Source organism: Dreissena polymorpha, chromosome 5 (genome assembly GCF_020536995.1).
Source record: "Dreissena polymorpha isolate Duluth1 chromosome 5, UMN_Dpol_1.0, whole genome shotgun sequence".
Classification (NCBI taxonomy): domain Eukaryota; kingdom Metazoa; phylum Mollusca; class Bivalvia; order Myida; family Dreissenidae; genus Dreissena; species Dreissena polymorpha.
In genome coordinates, this window is record NC_068359.1 from 39,009,308 (window position 1) to 39,024,161 (window position 14,854).

Genomic DNA, 14,854 nt, shown 5'->3' on the forward strand with positions numbered 1-14,854 from the left:
CTAGCTCATTAATGGTGGATTATAATTGCTTTGTCAGATAAATCCACTGAGTTTATATAACAGTTTTCATATAAGTAATGAGCAGTTATTCGTAGTATCTTTATAATCTATGTTAGAAGTTAGAAGAATTATTATTTTCAAAACCTTCCTTTATATACCCCTAATAATTCAGTTTGATTTGTAATGCTATAAATAGTAAACTAACAGTAAAGCTTACATTTGTGAAATTATATGACAAGTTATTATTTATTTATTATTTGTCTTCGCAAATGAATGTTTTGTAATGTTTTGTGATCCAAAATTATGGTTTGTACTTAGTAATTGCTTCTGCTAAATTTATCTCTTTTTATGTATTTTAGAAATAGGTTTGTTATTATTTTAAGCTTAGTTTGTCTTGATAATAGATCTATATTCTTTTAACAGTGCCTTACCAATAAACTTTGTTTTTTACAAATACAATAGTATAATATAAACATAAAATATCATGTTTTACTTTTTCTTTAAAATTCACATTTTTGCGAAAATAAAAATGACATAAGGAATATTTTGTTAAAATGTTAAAAAGATGTTATATTTTTAGTCCCCTACCGGTTTCACCGGAGGGGAGTTATGGTTTTGTCTCCGTCCGTCCGTCACACTTTTCTGGATCCTGCGATAACTTTAAAAGTTCTGAATATTTTTCATTAAACTTGGAACATGGATAGATGGCAATATGGACATTATGCACATCATTTCATTTTGTTCCTACGTCAAAAATTGTGGTTGCTATGGCAACTTATAGACTAGAAATAGTGCTGAAAATTGTGTTTTTTTCTGGATCCTGCGATAACTTTTGAAGTATTGAATACTTTTTCATGAAACTTGCAACATGGATGGATGGAAATATGGACATTATGCACGTCATTTCATTTTGTTCCTATTCAAAAATTGTGGTTTCTATGGCAACAAATAGACTAGAAGTAGTGCTGAAAATGGTGTTTTTTCTGGATCCTGCGATAACTTTAAAAGTTCTGAATATTTTTTCATGAAACTTGCAACATGGATAGATGGCAATGTGGACATTATGCACATCATTTCATTTTGTTCCTACGTCAAAAATTGTGGTTGCTATCGCATCAAATAGACTAGAAATACTGCTGAAAATGGTGTTTTTTCTGGATCCTGTGATAACTTTTAAAGTTCTTAATATTTTTTCATGAAACTTGCAACATGGATAGATGGCAATGTGGGCATTATGCACGTCATTTCATTTTGTTCCTACGTCAAAAACTGTGGTTGCTATGGCAACAAATAGACTAGAAATACTGCTGAAAATGGTGTTTTTTTTCTGGATCCTGCAATAACTTTAAAAGTTCTGAATATTTTTTCATGAAACTTGCAACATGGATAGATGGCAATATGGACATTATGTACGTCATTTCATTTTGTTCCTACGTCAAAAATTGAGGTTGCTATGGCAACAAATAGACTAGAAATAGTGCTGAAAATGGTGTTTTTTTTCTGGATCCCGCGATAACTTTAAAAGTTCTTAATATTTTTTCATGAAACTTGCAGTATGGATTGATGGCAATATGGACATTATGTACGTCATTTCATTTTGTTCCTACGTCAATAATTGTGGATTCTATGGCAACAAATAGACTAGAAATAGTGCTGAAAATGGTGTTTTTTTCTTGATCCTGCGATAACTTTAAAAGTTCTTAATATTTTTTCATGAAGCTTGCAACATGGATAGATTGAAATATGGACATTATGCACGTTATTTCATTTTGTTCCTACGTCAAAAATTGTGGTTGCTATGGCAACAAATAGACTAGAAATAGTGCTAAAAATGGTGTTTTTTCTGGATCCTGCGATAACTTTAAAAGTTCTGAATATTTTTTCATGAAACTTGCAACATGGATAGATGGCAATGTGGACATTATGCACATCATTTCATTTTGTTCCTACGTCAAAAATTGTGGTTGCTATCGCATCAAATAGACTAGAAATACTGCTGAAAATGGTGTTTTTTCTGGATCCTGTGATAACTTTCAAAGTTCTTAATATTTTTTCATGAAACTTGCAACATGGATAGATGGCAATGTGGGCATTATGCACGTCATTTCATTTTGTTCCTACGTCAAAAACTGTGGTTGCTATGGCAACAAATAGACTAGAAATACTGCTGAAAATGGTGTTTTTTTCTGGATCCTGCAATAACTTTAAAAGTTCTGAATATTTTTTCATGAAACTTGCAACATGGATAGATGGCAATATGGACATTATGTACGTCATTTCATTTTGTTCCTACGTCAAAAATTGTGGTTGCTATGGCAACAAATAGACTAGAAATAGTTCTGAAAATGGTGTTTTTTTTCTGGATCCCGCGATAACTTTAAAAGTTCTTAATATTTTTTCATGAAACTTTCAGTATGGATAGATGGCAATATGGACATTATGTACGTCATTTCATTTTGTTCCTACGTCAATAATTGTGGATTCTATGGCAACAAATAGACTAGAAATAGTGCTGAAAATGGTGTTTTTTTCTTGATCCTGCGATAACTTTAAAAGTTCTTAATATTTTTTCATGAAGCTTGCAACATGGATAGATTGAAATATGGACATTATGCACGTTATTTCATTTTGTTCCTACGTCAAAAATTGTGGTTGCTATGGCAACAAATAGACTAGAAATAGTGCTAAAAATGGTGTTTTTTTCTGGATCCTGCGATAACTTTAAAAGTTCTTAATATTTTTTCATGAAACTTGGAACATGGATAGTGGCAATATGGACATCATGCACGTCATTTCATTTTGTTCATATGTCAAAAATTGTGGTTGCTATGGAAACAAAAAATAAAATATTCTGAAAATGGTGAAATTTCTGACAATGGTGGAGCCAGTAGGGGACTTTTATTGCTTGGCAAAAGTCTTGTTAATTTAAACTCCATATGTAATTCTGTACATGGTCTGTATCAATATATTCAATAGTTGCAAAAACTAAGTTTAACACATGAAACTGTAAAAACTCCTTAATTCAGCCAGATTCAAAAGTGCTTATCCCTAAATATTCTCATCATTTTTCTAGGCAAGACAGAAAGTCACGGAGAACAGATGAAGATAATGATGATGACTACAACGAGGAGCCAGTCAGGGATAGAAAACGCAGAAATAAATCAAAGCGTGAAGTCGACAATGACGCTGATGACAATGATTATGATGGCAGGACTAGAAAACCTGTGTCCAAAAATAGACAAGATGAATTAGACAATGAAATCAATGGGTTTAGACATCGAATAAGACTTGAAGGTGAGGATAGTGATACTGAACTACGCGAAGTGAGACGGAGGCGAAATCGTTCAAAACCACGAGATTCTGAGGACGACGACGAAGCTGATATTGACAGGCCAGTGCAAAGGACTAAAAGTGAAAGACACAGAAAAGATGAAGGGTCTAAGGAGAGACAAAGAAAAGCTAGGAAAGAGAGCGAAGAAAGAGTCGCAAATGAGAGTTTGACCAAGAAAGATGATGAGTTGATTCCGTCGCCAAGAGATAAGATTGGACTTCCAAACGATTTGTCCTGGCGTCACATGACCAAGGCAGAGCGCCGAAGACTGGAAATCGCCAGGCAGAAGTTTGATGAGGGCGAAGAAAAGTAAGCATGTTATGATACTTTGTGTGTATTTGATGAACAAATCAAAGGCATGATTAAATGTGTCATGATCTTTAATGTTGTTATAACATATCAGGGTATAGGTCCTTTAGTGCGCTATTTTAGACTAAATTGCTTATCTTTATTTAAAACATTAAAGTACCTAGATGCCAGTATTAAATGGCAGGTTAATGTTAAGATTACCTGGGTCTCTCCTGTACTATTATACAACCTGTGGTTCCTTTACAGTTCTTTCATTTAAGTTATTGAGAGGTTTTAGAAACCCAAAATGAAAATTTCAATAGTCAACTATGTATTAAACATGTTGCTTTAAATGAATACATTATTTTTATTACATTTAATTTTATTGGTTATTTTAAAATTATCAATATATATCATGTGTGTCTTTGTTGAAAGCTTAATTGGTTTTAAGTGGGTTAAAATAAATTGAATTATACAAAGGTTTGCCAAAATGTATTTATCATTTAATGCCTTCAGTATTTTATTTTATTACACTAATCTGTTGTGAATCATTCCCATTTGAATTGTAGCAATCATACCTTTGCCTGAGTTTTAATCTTCATTTGTCATGTATAATCCTGTGTTTGTCACAGCCAAGTGTTAGTACATGTAGTTTGTGACATGTTGAAGGTTGTGATAGACAACAGGTTCATAATGCATGTTCCATTATGATAACTTACCTTAGTTCTAGAACTGAAATTGAGCAATGAAGAGTTAAAATCTGTGAGGCACGTGTTTAATTGGAACTTTTAACTGTGTGTTATGATATCAAAAGTAAGTTATGTATTGTTAAATAATAAATGACTTCATGAAACAGGTAGTATTGTAAATTAAATGTTACACTATAAATTTTAAGGTACATGTAAGAACAATTATTATAAAAAAAACAGTAAATGATTAATTTGCATAACTGTAAATTAAATCTTAGTAAAACAAAGTAGTAATAACATTTTGGTGTTGTTATGATTATACCTGTATTAAAGTTATATACTTGTCCGTGTTATTGCGTTCTACATTTCAAAGTGCTTTGGACTGTCAAAAATAATTGGAAATGGAAGAGGCCCAAATAGTGATGTTCTCAGTTGTCATAATGTATTGTTTAGAAAGAATGTGAATTCTGTTATATTTGTTTTATCCCATAAGTATATTCTGTTGTCATTATGGTTCTTAAATACTTGACAAAATGGTACCTAAATACTATGTTAGCGATTGTAAAAATCAATAAACTCGCCCATAATAAGTCCCCTACCGGTTTCATCGGAGGGGACTTATGGTTTTGTATCCGTCAGTCCGTCCGTCACACTTTTCCGGATCCTGCGATAACTCTTAAAGTTCTTAATATTTGTTCATGAAACTTAGAATATGGATACATGGCAATATGGACATTATGCAAGTCATTTCATTTTTTTCCTACGTCAAAAATTGTGGTTGCTATGGCAACAAATAGACTAGAAATACTGCTGAAAATGGTGTGTTTTTCTGGATCCTGCGCTAACTCTAAAAGTTCTAAATATTTTTTTATGAAACTTGGAATATGGATAGATGGCAATATGGACATTATGCACGTTATTTCCTTTTGTTCCTACGTCAAAAATTATGGTTGCTATGGCAACAAATAGACTAGAAATACTGCTGAAAATGGTGTTTTTTTCTGGATCCTGCGATAACTTTAAAAGTTCTTAATATTTTTTCATGAAACTTGAAACATTGATAGATGGCAATATGGACATTATGCACGTCATTTTATTTTGTTCCTACGTCAAAAGTTCTGGTTGCTATGGCAACAAATAGACTAGAAATACTGCTGAAAATGGTGTTTTTTTCTGGATCCTGCGATAACTTTAAAAGTTCTGAATATTTTTTTATGAAACTTTAAACTTGGATAGATGGCAATATGATGCACGTCATTTCATTTTGTTCCTACGTCAAAAATTCTGGTTGCTATGGCAACAAATAGACTACAAATAATGCTGAAAATGGTGGTTTTCTGGATCCTGTGATAACTTTAAAAGTTCTTAATATTTTTTCATGAAACTTGGAACATGGATAGATGGCAATATGGACATTATGCACGTCATTTCATTTTGTTCCTACGTCGAAAATTACGGTTGCTATGGCAACAAATAGACTAGAAATAGTGCTGAAAATGGTGTTTTTCTGGATCCTGTGATAACTTTAAAAGTTCTTTATATTTGTTCATGAAACTTGGAACATGGATAGATGGCAATATGGACATTATGCACTTCATTTCATTTTGTTCCTACTTCAAAATTTCTGGTTGCTATGGCAACAAATAAAAAAAAAATTCTGACAATGGTGGAATTTCTGACAATGGTGGAGCCGGTAGGGGACTTTTATTGCTTGGCAATAGTCTTGTTTACTACTTAATTTGTATGTATCAGTGATATTTTTACAAATTTACCCATCTGAGTCCTGGGACTTGATAACTTGCAAATCTATGAGTCCCTGCATTGAAAGAATGAGTCCATATATTAAACAATATATTTTTTTTTAAATCCATGCATTTTTGAGACTCGCATAATTCAAAACTGCATCCCCAGAGGTTTTTGTGAGTCCAGGATGCAGGACTCGCAGGTAAAAAATTCACTGATGTATATCGGAAGACTATTTTAAAAAATCAAATTAAAAAAGTGTTTAATTACTCAGCATGTTTTATATGAAATTAATGATTATAACTCGCACATGCATAAATTGCTAAGCTGAACAAAACAATAGAAGGCAGGAATACATTAGCAGTTGATGACTTCTACGTCATCACAACTGAAACACTGAAAAATATAAACATACCCTACCACAACTGAACAAAGCTTGGAGTAAAGTTTAACCTTGAAATAAACATGATATATAATATATTAAGTGTTAAAAGAATTGTTGGGACCGAAATTTAAGTCTGAAATTGAGACAAATTCAAATTTGGAAATTTGAATCATTAACTTTGTGCATAATAGTTAAATATAAAAATAAAAAGTGGTGACGGGAAAATAAGTTGGAAAAATAGCGATGAATTTGAATTAACAGTGTTCATAATAACATAGCTAAGTTGTATGATAGTTAAATTTGTTGTGATTAATCCTGTCAGTTTTAATCTTTTGGTGATAATTTCAGAAAAGAGGAGGACAGGATACAGCAGTTGAACGCAAAATATGCCCCAGACTCTGTCCTAAATTTAAAACCACAAAGGCACAAGGGACCTCATTCTGACCCCGCGACGCGAGTGACGAGGGCTGACATAGGTCGAACCACTGACCTCTCCAACTACACAGACAACAACAGAAGAGGGCGCCACTCTCGGACCCCCTCTCCGGACATTAACGAGCCTGCGCACAGCTCCCCGGTGGACGCCAGTCCCAAGACTGCCATGGGGATCCCTCGCAGACACATGACCCTCGCTGAGAAGAAGAGACTTGAGTGGGAGAAGGATAGGGGTATGGGATGCTTATGTGTTGGATAAGGCTGTTGTCTTATGTATCATAGTGTTGCTAGTTGTGCAATTGAGCCTTGCTATTGTTTAATCCATGTGGGTAACATGTCGTCCCAGATTATCTTGTGCTTTGCAAAGAAGAGAATTCCTTTAAACGAAAAGTACGAAGTACCGGTACACAAGCAGAAAGGGTTGTCCCTGATTAGCCTGTAAGGACGGCACAGGCTAACCTGGGATGACACTTTATTCACGTTCATGAAGGCCTGTTTTCCCATAACAAGGCTCTCAGGAGTATATTTTAATCAAAGAATAATGGCATGATTTATAAACCTTTTTCTATCTAGATTTATAAGCTTTTTTTTCTATCTGGTCTTAATGATTTTATATCTTAATAATTTAAATTATTGATTAAAATATTGCTTAAATCATCGTGTTGTATATGTTGCATATTATTTTTGCAAATCAATAATATGCAAGTCTTTAATGCAAGATAGTGGGGACAAATGTAAATGTGTTAAATTAAATGAGACACTGCATAATAGATGTACATACTTTTTGTCCCTGAAAGAGGCTTAATTGATCCTTTCTCTGGTCTATATTTCAGTGGAGACTGTTGCACTGCAGCAGCATGTAGGCAACTATGACCCCTGGGGCAGGCCGGGGGCCGGAGCCCCTCTGAGGACCAAGTCTGGCCATGTGGTCGCAGATTACAAGGGTAGACAGGTGCGCAAAGCCTCTTATGCAGGCAAAGTTATGATGATGTACTAGGTAGATTCATGTTATTATAAGAAAATATTTCAGGGGTGTTAATCCTAAATCTTATATATGTATAACACATTTTAATAGTGCTGGTATTTACAGCATCTGTAGGTAGGTTTATGTTATTATACTGTATGAAGATATTTCAGGGGTGTTCTTACTGAGCCTTACAGCTGAATTATATTTGCATGGCACACTTAATTGACAATCGGTCATGTTTTCCTTCATCAGAATTTGTTTGGAGGTACATTTTTGTGAAAGTTGGTTGGATAATGTTCCACTTCGGCCTTTTGAAATCAAACTGTACAGCTTATAATTCAAGCTGAATGTGTTTTGTGGATCTCCTGATGTTTATTTATGTATATAAGCCAGAACAATTCAAGTGCAGTTGAATTTTTGTTTTTTAGCTCGACTATTATATATGAAATATATATATTGGAGCTATACTACTCACCCCGGCGTTACATGTAGCGTTAGCGTGAGCGTGCAAATGTTAAAGTTTGCGTACCACCCCCAATATTTCCTATGTCCCTTGACATATTGCTTTCATATTTTGCATACTTCTTTACCAACATGACCCCAACCTATAAACAAGAGCAGACAACTGTATCAAGGATTTTGTAAGAATTATGGCCCTTTTTCCACTTAGAATATGCATATTATTGATAACTCTATGTTAAAGTTTGCGTACGACCTCAAATATTTTCAATGTCCCTTGACATTGCTTTTATATTTTGCATACTTCTTTACCAACATGACCCCAACCTATAAACAAGAGCAGACAACTGTATCAAGCATTTTGTAGGAATAATGGCCCTTTTTTGTCTTTGTAACTTTGAATATTTTGTTAAATTTTGTGTTTAGATCTACTTTACTTCTAAAGTATCAAGGCTATTGCTTTCAAACTTCAAATACTTTCTTACTATCATGATGTTACTGTACCTTGCAAGTTGAATTTGACCTTGACCTTTGAATGACCTTGACTCTCAAGGTCAAATTAATAAATTTTGCTTAAATTGCCATAACTTCTTTTTTTAACATCAGATTTGATTCAGACTTTGACAAAACAACACTTACCTGACATACACATGTACCACAATGGACTCCACCCAAACCATCCCCCACGCCCCACCCCAGAATCCCCCCCCCCCCCTCTTTTTTTTGAAAGATCATCTATTAAATGACCACACACCCACATTATACCCCCCTCTCCATGATGGCTTACGTTATACTTTCAAGCACTCGAATAGTCGAGCGCGCTGTCCTCTGACAGCTCTTGTTGGAATATGTACTGGTTGATAATTGAAATTGTATCTGTTGAAGATAATAATGTTTAGTGGCCACACTATCATTGTCATTTTAATCCGTCCAATTTACATTGCAATTTCAAATGTAATGGTATAAATTATGTTGCTTACTCAGTTTCCAAAGAGTATTTCTGGAAAAGAAGACAGTAGATCTCAGTTTCATGCAGATGATGCCAATGATCAGATCTCTTGGAGCATAATATATAGCAAATACAGTTTCTTAAAGTGACATATCTACATTTTTGGTCAAGAGTTTCAAGCACTTGCTCTATATTCTCATCATATTAAAGTTATACAATCACTTCCTACAATTAGTAATCCCATGGCTTTTCAATATTTATGATGCCCTAGATCTGGACAAGATTTAATCAAAGTTTCAACTATTAGCAAATTAAAAAAAAAAATTAATGGTTTGTAATGGTAAAAGATAGTTGTCATTGAAAGTGTTTTGTATCTTAAACATTGTTGTTTGTGTCTTAACTGTTTTAAAAGCTGATAAAGCTTGTCGTGCCTTGTTTTTTATTTGCCGATACAGTCACATACACTTTATTTGAAATTTTATGGTTTAATAAGTCTGAATATGCAACTTATTCTGGAAGAAAGTATGAAATTCAAAGAAGAACATCTTACCTAGCTTTTCAATTGATTGAATCTTACTGCTCTGGCCAATCCGTAATTCTCTGGGCATAACGTATAAATAAGCACATACATTGTTATATTTGGTTAATTCTTGATAATTGATGTATTCATCAAAGTTATAAGGTATCAATTGTCACATTGGTGACCGTAATGTCATACACAATTACAATAATTGCATGCATATTTTCTTCTTTAAACAGAAAATGCTCCATGTAAGTCATTCCTTCACCCACTGGTGAGACTAGTATAAGGGTTCCTCATAGTGGTGCATTTGTACTGCTGTTTTGTTGAAAAACAATTTCTATTGAATTAATAATCATTGTTAGTACAGAACTTGCAATGATATTGATGTTATATCTGTTATTAAAACATATGAACATCGTTCTGAGAAAGTGGGACTTAATTCATGCACATAAAGTGTCGTCCCAGATTAGCTTGTGCGATCCGTACAGGCTAATCAGGGACGGCACTTTTCATTTTAGGGAAATTTTTTTACTACTTAAAGAATATCCAGTTTAGGTTGAAAGTGTTGTATGTAATAAGCCTGTTGATACTGCACAGGCTTATCTTGGACGACAATTTTTGAACATGGAATAAACCCCATTTTCCCAGAGCCCAGCTCATATAAATTTTCCTTTCTTACGATTTTAGTTTTTGGTGTTGGATTAGAATTTTTGATTAAGAATGTATTTTTTGTGAAAAACTGAAATTTTACATGTAAAGGTATCAAATCATTTAACGTAATTGCCTTTTATATTAAGTATCAGTTGACCTCTAAATATGTACTATAAATGAGAAAGCATTTAAGATCAATAAGATGTGTTTCCTTTTAAGCCTGAAGACTTGTATATTGTTATAGAATTATCGTTCATTACAATGGCATTGAATTCAGAAGATTTTTTTTTTAATGCAATAGTAGATTTTTTATCTCAAAGCTTACTAGACAATTCAGTTGTGGCTATGCACATGTTCTTTATTTAGGTATTCAGTGTTTTCTAATGTTGTATATCCCTAAACCTGGGAAGGATTTTTACAATTTGTTTACTTTTTTGTTATTCTTTTTTTAAGCAAGTATTTTTGGTAAAAGCAGGATTTTACATTCCATGTATTGGCACAATTTACTAACATATTATTGTATTGAATTTAAGTGAACATTTTAGTATTGTATATTAATATTTTGTATTTTTTGTCTTGTTCCGTTCTATGTGTTCTAACTCTTCTGTCTTCATTCTTTCATAGTTAGTTATTTGAGAAAGAATCTTTAGGAGATTTTCTTTAACAAAATTTTCACTTTCGTTTTTCAATATACTGTACTTCATTGTCTTAATTATGGTTGATGTTCATGTATTTGTCTGTTTATATTCAGACTTGATTTACAGTGTATAGAAGTGGGTTACAGCATGTTGGTTGTATTTTGGTTGATTTTTATGTTCATTTACATGTACAATGTATTTTTGTCCCACACTAGGTTATTTTGTACATGTAATTTGCTATTCCATAAGTATTGTTGTTGTATTTTTTATATGTCACAAACAGTATAACTTGTAACAGATTCTAATAATTTCCTATTCCAACTGTGATACATATTTATTACCATATATAAATGTGACATTATATATATTTAAAACATTTTTGTAGAGATTTTCGCTAGTATTTAAAAAAGTGCTAGAGATACGTATCATTATTTGTATGATTTTTAATAAATTCAGATAAACATGGTGTTGTAATTATTTCAGTAACCCGTTCTTATGTACAGCCAGATGTTTCGGTTATTATCTCAAAGACAAAATACTCAAGAAATTATTAGAATCTTAAAAATACCTTGTTCCAAAATGTCTTGCCAACAAAAGATGCAACAAAATATGTCATTTAAGTATCAATGGTGAAGGATATTAAAGTATATTTTTTATTTTATCATAGTCATTTTGAAATTTTTAAATGCATTCTCTTGCTCAATTCAAAGTCTCATTACGCAGTGTATTTACAGATTTTTGTTGTTATAGGTTTTTATGTAAACATTATATGTTAGAGCAATAAATGGGTGAACAGCCCAACTTTGTTTGTTGTCAAAGCCCCCTTGTTGAAAAGAATGAACATTTGCCTGGCTGAACATAATCTGTTACTGAAGTAAAAACCTTAAAACTGAAGTTTATTAAGTATCATTTACCTGATTATAAAATATTACGCCAACACACAACACCATGTATTTCAAGACTTAGTTAGATGAGCATTATACAGGTAGATTATGTTCAGCATTCATTTGTTAGCTACATTTGTTATGACAAAGCAGCACAGCTAGAGAACATGTCTATGACAATTGTCCTTGTCATATCGGATATATGCATGTTTACCTTTAAGATGTAAACTCAAGTGGATGTTTATTCCATAAGCATGAACAAATAGGCATGACATGGAAAGTTGTTTGTTACCACTTTCCCAACCAACCCTATTTTTTTGTGCCAACCAGATTTTTTTTTTTTGTATTCCAGATTAAGTTTTTCGATCTTTTTTTTATCTACATTCAGTCATAATTAATAATAATAGCAAATCATGACAGATGCAAAGGGATTTGGAAGATTTTTGTCATCCATTTTCTAGTGGGAAATAATTGAATTATAATTAAAAAAATAATTTAAGTTTAATTGATCGACCTTTAGCCCTTACCTTTTTTGTGATCTGCGTGGTAACAAACAACTTTTTCTCAGCCTCAAGAATCTGTTTATCCTATCATAGAGAAGACCAGTACATATGGACAACATCCAATAGCGACGTAAAATGTTTTTAAAATACCTAACTTGTCTGCTAATAATGAAGATCCTTATCCCTTCACAGTTAACAGAAATATATTTAAGCCCAATATCTATTTATGAAATGTTGATTAATACAGCAGCTGAAGTTCATCACAAACACTGCACACTTTATCATGTTTTATATCACTATCTTCCTATACAAAAGGAATAAAAAATCTCCAGAAGTTATTGAAATGACAGATGTCCATTCTCAAATTTAACCACAGATCAAAATAGAATACTTAAAGGATTTATTACTTAATTATCTAACTAAAGACATTAAGTCAAAACTTATTCAGCATTGAACCACATTGTTTACTTTCCAGTCATTAGCATTATGATTTTAAGTTCTTTTTGATTATATGTTGGTACCAAAACATGTGCTCAAAAAAGGTGCTACACAATGTAACATTATCTAAAATAGTAAAATGAGTCAATGAGTATTAGTACTTGTGTTTATAGTTTTGATTGTTGTAAGTACATAGAGTACCAGTATATTTGTTTTTTAGCTCGACTATTATATATAAAATATATATAGTGGAGCTATCCTACTCACGTCGGCGTTAGCGTCTGCGTGTGTGTGCAAATGTTTAAGTTTTTGTACTACACCAATTATTTTCATTGTCCCTTGACATATTGCTTTCATATTTTGCAAGTGAAACCTTGTTTACATTATAGAAATCCATTTTTAGTGAAATCTTCATGAAACTTGGTCAGATCTTTTTATGCCCCCGGTAGGTTGGCATATAGCAGTTGAACTGTCCGTCAGTATGTCAGTCAGTATGTCAGTCTGTCCGTCCGAAAAAAACACTAAAATTGGCCATAACTTTTGCAATATTGAAGATAGCAACTTGATATATCGCATGCATGTGTATCTCATGAAGCTGCACATTTTGAGTGGTGGAAGTTCAAGGTCAAGATCATCCTTCAAGGTAATTTTTTTTTTAAATTCAAAGCGGCGTTCTCATGAAGCTGCACATTTTTAGTGATGGAAGTTCAAGGTCATCCTTCAAGGTAAAAAAAAATAAAAATTCAAAGCGGCATTCTCATGAAGCTGCACATTTTGAGTGGTGGAAGTTCAAGTCATCCTTCAAGGTCAAAGGTAAAAAAAAAAAAAATTTAAAGCGGCGTTCTCATGAAGCTGCACATTTTGAGTGGTGGAAGTTCAAGGTCAAGGTCATCCTTCAAGGTCAAAGGTAAAAAAAAAAATAATTTGAAAGCTGCGCAATAGGAGGCATTGTGTTTCTGACGAAAACATCTCTTGTTTTCTAATGATATTGCATCCTGAAAATGGTTGTTGTAAAAAAAAACATGGTCGCCAGGGGGCAGTTGATTTCCTTATATGGCTATAGTGAAACCTTGCAAACATTCAAGAATCACATGTTTAATTGGTTAGAACATTTTGTTAAAAAATTGAAAATTGGTCTGAACATTTGTTCTTATAATAGCTCGACCGAAATGGGCCAATTGCAGAAATGGTCTTGACTTGTCGAAAAGGATGACCACCAGGAGACAGGGCAATTTTCCTTATGTGGCTATGGTGAAACCATGTGAACACTCTAAAAGTCATATTGTAAATCCAATCTTCATGAAACTTGGTCAGATCACTTGTTCTTTTGATTTCTCTGCAAAGTCAAAAAATAGTCCTGTCTGTTGAAAAACACGGCCGCCAAGAGTTGGGAAAGTTTTCCTTGTATGGCTTTTTTTAACGCTCTATTGGCCACATTTATTGTCCAATCTTCATGAAACGTGGTCAGAGCATTTGTCCAAATCAATTCTCTTCTGTGTTAAAAATGGGGTCATGTGATGTAAAAAACTATGTTGCAAGGTCAAATTAAAAACTAACTTTGTTAACCCTGGAGAGGTCAGAGTATATGTCTAATCTTTCTGAAACTTGGTCAAAAATTTATTCTAATGAAATCGCAGCCAATTTCAAAAATAAAAATCTGAACAGTTATTGAATATTTATGTTTCATAAAGTATTGTTACAATTCTTTACTGCACATTCTCAGAAATGTTTAGATCCTTCGTGTTTGAGTTGAGCGCCTTAGGGCCCATGGCTCTCTTGTTATTATAACTGGATGTATTACAAATACATTAACTGCCTTGCACCAATTGAATTAACAATATATTATTTTTACTTTATTTTTACTTCCATAAGGCCACACCAAATTTATCAGTTGTTTGATGGAATTCAGCCCGAAAACATTTGAGCAAGCTAGGGCAAAAAAAAAATTATTTCATTTTTGATGTAATCATT

General features: G+C 32.9%; 1 protein-coding gene across 7 annotated transcripts in view; it reads left to right on the forward strand.

Annotated features, from left to right (window-relative positions):
* Positions 1 to 14,854, forward strand: part of LOC127881249 (trichohyalin-like) — a 45,702-nt gene that overhangs the window by 8,758 nt on the left and 22,090 nt on the right. For all 7 annotated transcript variants that reach the window (XM_052428995.1, XM_052428997.1, XM_052428996.1 and 4 more), the window contains 3 exons: positions 3,074 to 3,640; positions 6,785 to 7,104; positions 7,705 to 7,823. In XM_052428995.1, the coding sequence (XP_052284955.1) occupies positions 3,074 to 3,640; positions 6,785 to 7,104; positions 7,705 to 7,823 (1,006 nt within the window). The remainder of the gene's footprint in view (positions 1 to 3,073; positions 3,641 to 6,784; positions 7,105 to 7,704; positions 7,824 to 14,854) is intronic.